The sequence below is a fragment of the Physeter macrocephalus genome, chromosome 7, assembly GCF_002837175.3.
Source record: "Physeter macrocephalus isolate SW-GA chromosome 7, ASM283717v5, whole genome shotgun sequence".
Classification (NCBI taxonomy): domain Eukaryota; kingdom Metazoa; phylum Chordata; class Mammalia; order Artiodactyla; family Physeteridae; genus Physeter; species Physeter macrocephalus.
In genome coordinates this window covers 7,030,697-7,036,696 of record NC_041220.1, presented here as the reverse complement: position 1 = coordinate 7,036,696, position 6,000 = coordinate 7,030,697, and the positions used below count along the sequence as shown (strand labels likewise).

At 44.1% G+C, this 6,000-nt stretch overlaps 1 protein-coding gene across 1 annotated transcript in view; it reads right to left on the bottom strand.

Moving 5' to 3' along the window:
* TMA16 (translation machinery associated 16 homolog) overlaps positions 1-6,000 on the bottom strand; it is a 32,723-nt gene that overhangs the window by 3,315 nt on the left and 23,408 nt on the right. The window contains exons 3-5 of the mRNA XM_007115960.2: positions 4,739-4,776; positions 3,490-3,574; positions 2,199-2,347 (exon numbers count right to left, since the gene is read on the bottom strand). Of these exons, the coding sequence (XP_007116022.1) occupies positions 2,199-2,347; positions 3,490-3,574; positions 4,739-4,776 (272 nt within the window). The remainder of the gene's footprint in view (positions 1-2,198; positions 2,348-3,489; positions 3,575-4,738; positions 4,777-6,000) is intronic.

The following is a 6,000-nucleotide window of genomic DNA, read 5'->3' as shown; positions in this document are numbered from 1 at the left end:
CCGCGTACCGCAAAAAAAAAAAAAAAAAAAAAAAAAAAAAACCACAGGACTGAATGACATCAACTCAGGAATTTGTGTAAACAGAAAAGAGAAGAGGCCCAAGGACAGGGACCTGGGTCAATAGTTTGTGAGGCTATGAGGGATTCAACTCAGGACACTGAAGTCACGGCCAGTTAACCTGGAGGAAAACCAGGGAAGGTCAGGGGCTTCTACCCCAAATAAAAAGTGTGACAAGAAGCGAAGGGACCATGTGTATCCGACTCTGCAGAAAAGCCGACTACATGAGCGCCCAGCACAGGCGCTGTGTGTCTGAGCAACTTAAAGGTCATTGGTGACGAGGCCTTTTAGTTGAGTGGTGGCTACAAAAGCCTAATCAAGGGGTTCCAATAAAAATGGAAAAATGAGGAAATGGAGACTACAAGCATAGACAAATTGAGGTGAAAAGGACACAGGACTGGCCGAAGCTCTCCCTCAACCTCCTACAGTAAGTAGGTTGTGTCAGGCACTTGATACGTGAAATCTCACTTGACTTTTAAACAACCTGGGAAGGAGGTGCACTTTCTATTTTTAAATGGAAGGTAACAAGGCCAGGGAGTGGGTGGGAAGTAACCTGCCCTGTTACACAGTAAGCTGTAAGGGTTTAAGCCCAGATCTATCTGGTTCTGAAGTTATTCTGTTGTTTTTTCAGCGAAGAAGCTCACTGCTTAGGAATGATGCAGAGGAACTGCCCTGTACTCAGGGCTGACAGAGCCGCTGAGGCTCAGTGCCTGACGCCAACCTTCCGACTGTCGAGGGCCCACTGAGAAGACATCCGACTCCACGGTCTACGGCCGGGCGGACGCAGCTCCAGCAAAACGACCAGGTGAGGGGCCAGGCTCCTCACCCACGAAGTCCCCCATGAGAAAGCCCCGGGGAACGCGGATAACCGACCGCCTGAGTGGCCCCGTTCCCGCTTCGGGCGCCTTTATGAAGAGTGAACCCGTGAAGCCCCAGGCATCCCGCCTGCGACCCTAACAAAGGCAGGCCCCCAGGTCCCTGTTTCCTCCCTCTTTCTCTACCGGAGACCTCGCTGTGTGGCCCTCAGGCACGTTCTCTACCGGCCAGGACGTTTAAGCACTAATTCTTGTTTTTTTCAAAGCTCCCTGCTGGTTTTTGCTGAAGTGCACCCTGCAATCACAGCAAGAACCACCAGGGTGGGTCCAGCCACGACACCGGCTCCAGTGGGGAGAATGCCTGTGGAGGCCGCCCCAGACCTTCCTGGCGCACAGCATCGCTACGAACAGGCTGGGACCAACACAACCGTTACTCACAGGGTATTTCCTTCAGGGCCCTAGTGTTATTATTAAAACTTAAAAACCTAATGTTGCTTTCAGCATTTCATTTACTGTACTTCCCAAGCAAATCCACACAGGAATGCCTACAGGGACCAGGCAGGGAATGTGAATGAAAGAAGGTTTGGGACCACTGAATGCTCAAGTCTAAAAGGGACAGTTGCTACTCTGATCTAGCAGACGATGCTGCCAGACCATCGCACGTTTTACGAGAAGCCAGAAATCTACGTTTTCATGTGATATCAGCAGATTTTTTTACACTGACAATTAATAAGCCAATCAAACACCGTTTGCAGGCCATGTAGCCCTTGGGTCACCACCTGACCTTGGGCTTTGCAAGCCCTTACAAGTGCCCTCTCCTCTCCTCCTAAGCGCCTTTCTTCAGACAGTGTTGTTAAGCCCACAACATACCTGTCTTCAGGAACTGTAAGAAATGCTAGTGCTAAGAAAGAAAATTTGATTTCTATAATTTCTCAAGAAACACTGCAGCAAGTGTATCTCTTTACTTCAAGACTTACAAAGACAAGAAGGACACAGTACTTACTCTAAAGAAACGTCGATGTGGTCAAAGACGGGCAAGTAATAACTCTAGAACCAAGCAAATTAAGTACACGCCGGAAGGGAGAGGAAAACTTTACTGTCACAGTAGAAGGATACGCCACTGTCAACACTGACAGTTTTGGGAATGTAGGAGAAAAAAAGAATGAATTCAAAAATTATTCCAAACACTCAAAAGGAAAGAAATCAAAGGAAGAAAAGCAAAGTAAACTAAGCGAATAGACTAAGGAAAGCCAAACGTGACCAGAAAGAAGGGAAGGCACCCCGCGAGCACGCCGAGCCCCGCCGCGCCGCGGCTCCCGCTCCTACCGAGGCCGCAGCCCTCGTACCGCTGCCGCTCCCGCCCCACGGTCTGCTTGATGACCGCCTCTCGGGAGCAGTGCCGCCGGCCCTGCCGGGACTTGATGCTGTTGTGTAACTCAATCTGCTCCAGCTCGCTGCTGAACCGATTTAAATACCTGAAAAACAAGAAAATGATCTGACTTACAGAGTCTGTTTGGCTTATATTAGTTCATTTAAAACACAATCCCCGCCCCCCTCAAAACTGCCCTAATCCCCAGCCTTCGCCTGTCCCTTAAGTTTTTATATTCCTCTGAGTTCCTTAAGTTCTCAGACCTCAGACTTTCTCTTGGTAACTTAACCATTTTCAAAATTTCTGTGACCACGTCAAAGCCTGCCATTAAAGTGTCTGTTAAACAAACTCCATATACACGTACTCAGACACCTCCTGGACATCTCCATCTGGCTTAACACGCCACCCCCGGGCTTGCCTCCGCGCTGCCCCCAGGCGCCCCCTCCCGGCCCGCTCCATCCCCTGGTACAACCATTACCCAGTTGCCCAAGTGAGGAAGGTGAGTGCCCCCCCCCCGACTCCTTCCCCTCTCTTCCTTTTACGCCACATCTAAGTCCTCATTAAAGACTGGGAGTTCCACCTCCTTAAAATGTCTGCACCCTTTCATTTTTCTTCACCACACTGCTCCCACCAGCACCCCCTGCCTGGACTGCTTCAGCGGCCGCTCAGCGGTCTCCCAGCCAAAGCCTCTGCCCCTCGTCCATTTTCCTCATTCCTCCAGCTGTGACCTTTCTCAAGTTTAAAAATGTGACCATCTCAGGTGCCTGCTGTAACTATGTCTCCCACGGGCCTTGGCTAAAGTCCAAACTCTTACACTGATATCTGAGACCTTTCATAAGCTCGTTCTTTAACCTACCTGTCACAATTCCCTCCTTGAACCTATTATTTCAGTCTTATTAAATGTCTGGCAGATCACTAAATGCGTTGCTCTCACCCCTGGGACTTTCAGACCTTGTTCTCTCTGCCTAGAGGCTCCAACTACCTCACCTCAACCTGCTAACCCCTATCTTCAGATGTCAGTTTAGATGACATGCCTCCAGGAAGCCAAGAAACTGGGTTAACTACCACTCTGAGGCCCAGAAAGGTTACAAAGCTACTAAAATGGCTAAGCTAGTATAAGAAACCAAAGTCTTGATAACAAAGCTCATTTGCTCATCTATAAATCCCGAACAGAACTCTGAATCTTGAAGAATCAAACTGGGGAATTCCTGTTACTGACCCTTTGCTCATAACATGCCCAATGTTTACCTTTCAATTAATTCACAAGCATCTCTCTTTGAATATCCTACTTTTTTGGGATCAAGATGAGTCTGAAACCACTGCAGTTTTTCACCTATAACAACAAGTACCAAGACAGTTTAACACCACAAGTCATCATTCAAGCAGAGGTAGTCATTATAATTTTCAACATCAATGTGTTTAAAACAGTATCAAAATTTATTTCAAAGTTAAATATAAAGTTTTGTGTGGGCTCAAAGCTAACTAAACCAGTCTGTCAGAAATTAAATTGTCACATTTTAATTTGGGCAAGAGACAAGGGTCGGAGGGACACTTTTCTGTATATATTTCTTATCCAGTAAGGATACAAAAAAATTAAAAAAAAGAAAGAACACTCAACAGAACATGAAGTTCTAAGTATTTATAAAGCAAAGGATAGAACTTATCGGAAATAACAAAAATGAGAGTCTAATTAGATTAACGAAGAGGATGACATCTGCTGAACATTTAATTAAGCAGCAGGTACTATGTCAAGACCCTTACATTCCTATGAGGATGATGATGATGATTATTATCTCCATTTAGAAGAGAAAGGTTAGGTAACCTATTCAGGGCCTCCAAGTTAGTAAATATCTTAAGCATACAAGATCTGCCAGATGCTGTGAAGAATGACTGACATTTATCATCACGGAGCTAAGAGACCTCATCCTTATGAGTAAATCTGACCATCGGGGTGTCGCTTTCAATTAGATTTCTCAATATTACAAATCAAGAAATGGCCCTACCCAGGATTACTGATAAACCGTTTAGAAATACTATTCTATTGCCTGATAAAGCATTAGAGTTAATGGTTCAAATACCTTTCATTTTGGTTATAAAGCCTAATAGCCACTCTTTTGAAATCTCAGACTTGTCACACACACAAAAAGACTGTGACACTGAGATACAGACTGAAGATGTATATACTCACATCATTAAATATGAATTGTTGTTTTCAAAATCCTCTATAATTCTAATGGTCAGGGAGCTAGAATTAAACTTGAGAGAGAAAGAGAGAGACAGGAAGGGGGGATGGATAAAAACAGGTAGGTAGGTACTAAACAGTTTCTAGAAATCTGAGCTAGATATTACTAACACTGTTCTCAGAGTTTAATGATTGATTTTATTTTGTTTTGATCAAGTCTGGTAGAGAAAATTCACTTAGATAAAAATAGTATTTTATTAAGAAAATCAAAAGAACACAGGTAGAGAAGAACTTCAAATAAATATATCCACTTACCAATAAGGTGGAGACGCAACGCCTTTTCACTCTTCAGTCTTGGGAGAAAAAGTGTGTATGTGTTAGAAAACTTCCAAAGCAAGTTTTAAAAATCTGTCAAAAACAACAAAAACTACCCCAAGAACCTTAATTCAAAGATCATTCTTTTATGCATATGGAATTAATTTTTAAAAATTAGTTTATTTATTTATTTGGTTGCACCAGGTCTTAGCTGGAGCAGGCGGGCTCCTTAGCTGCGGCACGTACGCTCCTTAGTGGTGGCATGCGAACTCTTAGTTGCGGCATGCATGCGGGATCTAGTTCCCTGACCAGGGATCAAACTCAGGCCCCCTGCATTGGGAAAACGGAGTCTTAACCACTGCGCCACACCAGGGAAGCCCCAAAATTAATTTTTTTTAATGAAGAAACATTGAGTACCATGCTTCTCTTTTAAATCACTGGAACAAAATGTTGTTAAAAATTTTTCTCCTGCTCTGCAATGACTAAATGATACCTATAAAACAAACTGGTTTTGAGAACACAAAATAAAGCTTGATATTATTCTGTAATATGCAGAATACTTGTGCACAAAAGAATAAAGAGGACCTTCTAGAAGACTGAGTGCTGCCACCAAGACCAAAATGCATCACTATCACCTTTTAAACTTCAACAAAAGAATGTTTACTTTTCATTTTCATCAATTTGATAAGAATTATAACAAAGAAAAAGAACTCATTTACTCTCAAAAAAATTGGTCTAGGTGATATATGCCTCCTATTGTTGTTTGTTTGTTTGTTTGTTTGCGGTATGCGGGCCTCTCCCGTTGCGGAGCACAGGCTCTGGGCGCGCAGGCTCAGCCGCCACGGCTCACGGGCCCAGCCGCTCCGCGGTATGTGGGATCTTCCCGGACCGGGACACGAACCCGTGTCCCCTGCATCGGCAGGCGGACTCTCAACCACTGCGCCGCCAGGGGAGCCCTGCCTCCTATTGTTGTTATTCTAAATTCTAATTCATTCAGAAAAGGCCTTTGGATGCTAGTTTTTGCAACACTTTATGCTAGCCACTAGGGATACAGCAATGAAGAAAAATAAATCCACTGTCCCTGCCCTAACAAAGCAGACCAGATTTACCCTCCCACTTAAAACAACTAGAAATCTGGAGAACTAAAATGAAGCCTTTTTAGTAAAAACTTTTTAGCCACAGAATGGAGAAAATATTCACAAAACAAATAACATACCTGCATTAAGAATATACAAATAGTTCTTACTACTTAACAACAGACA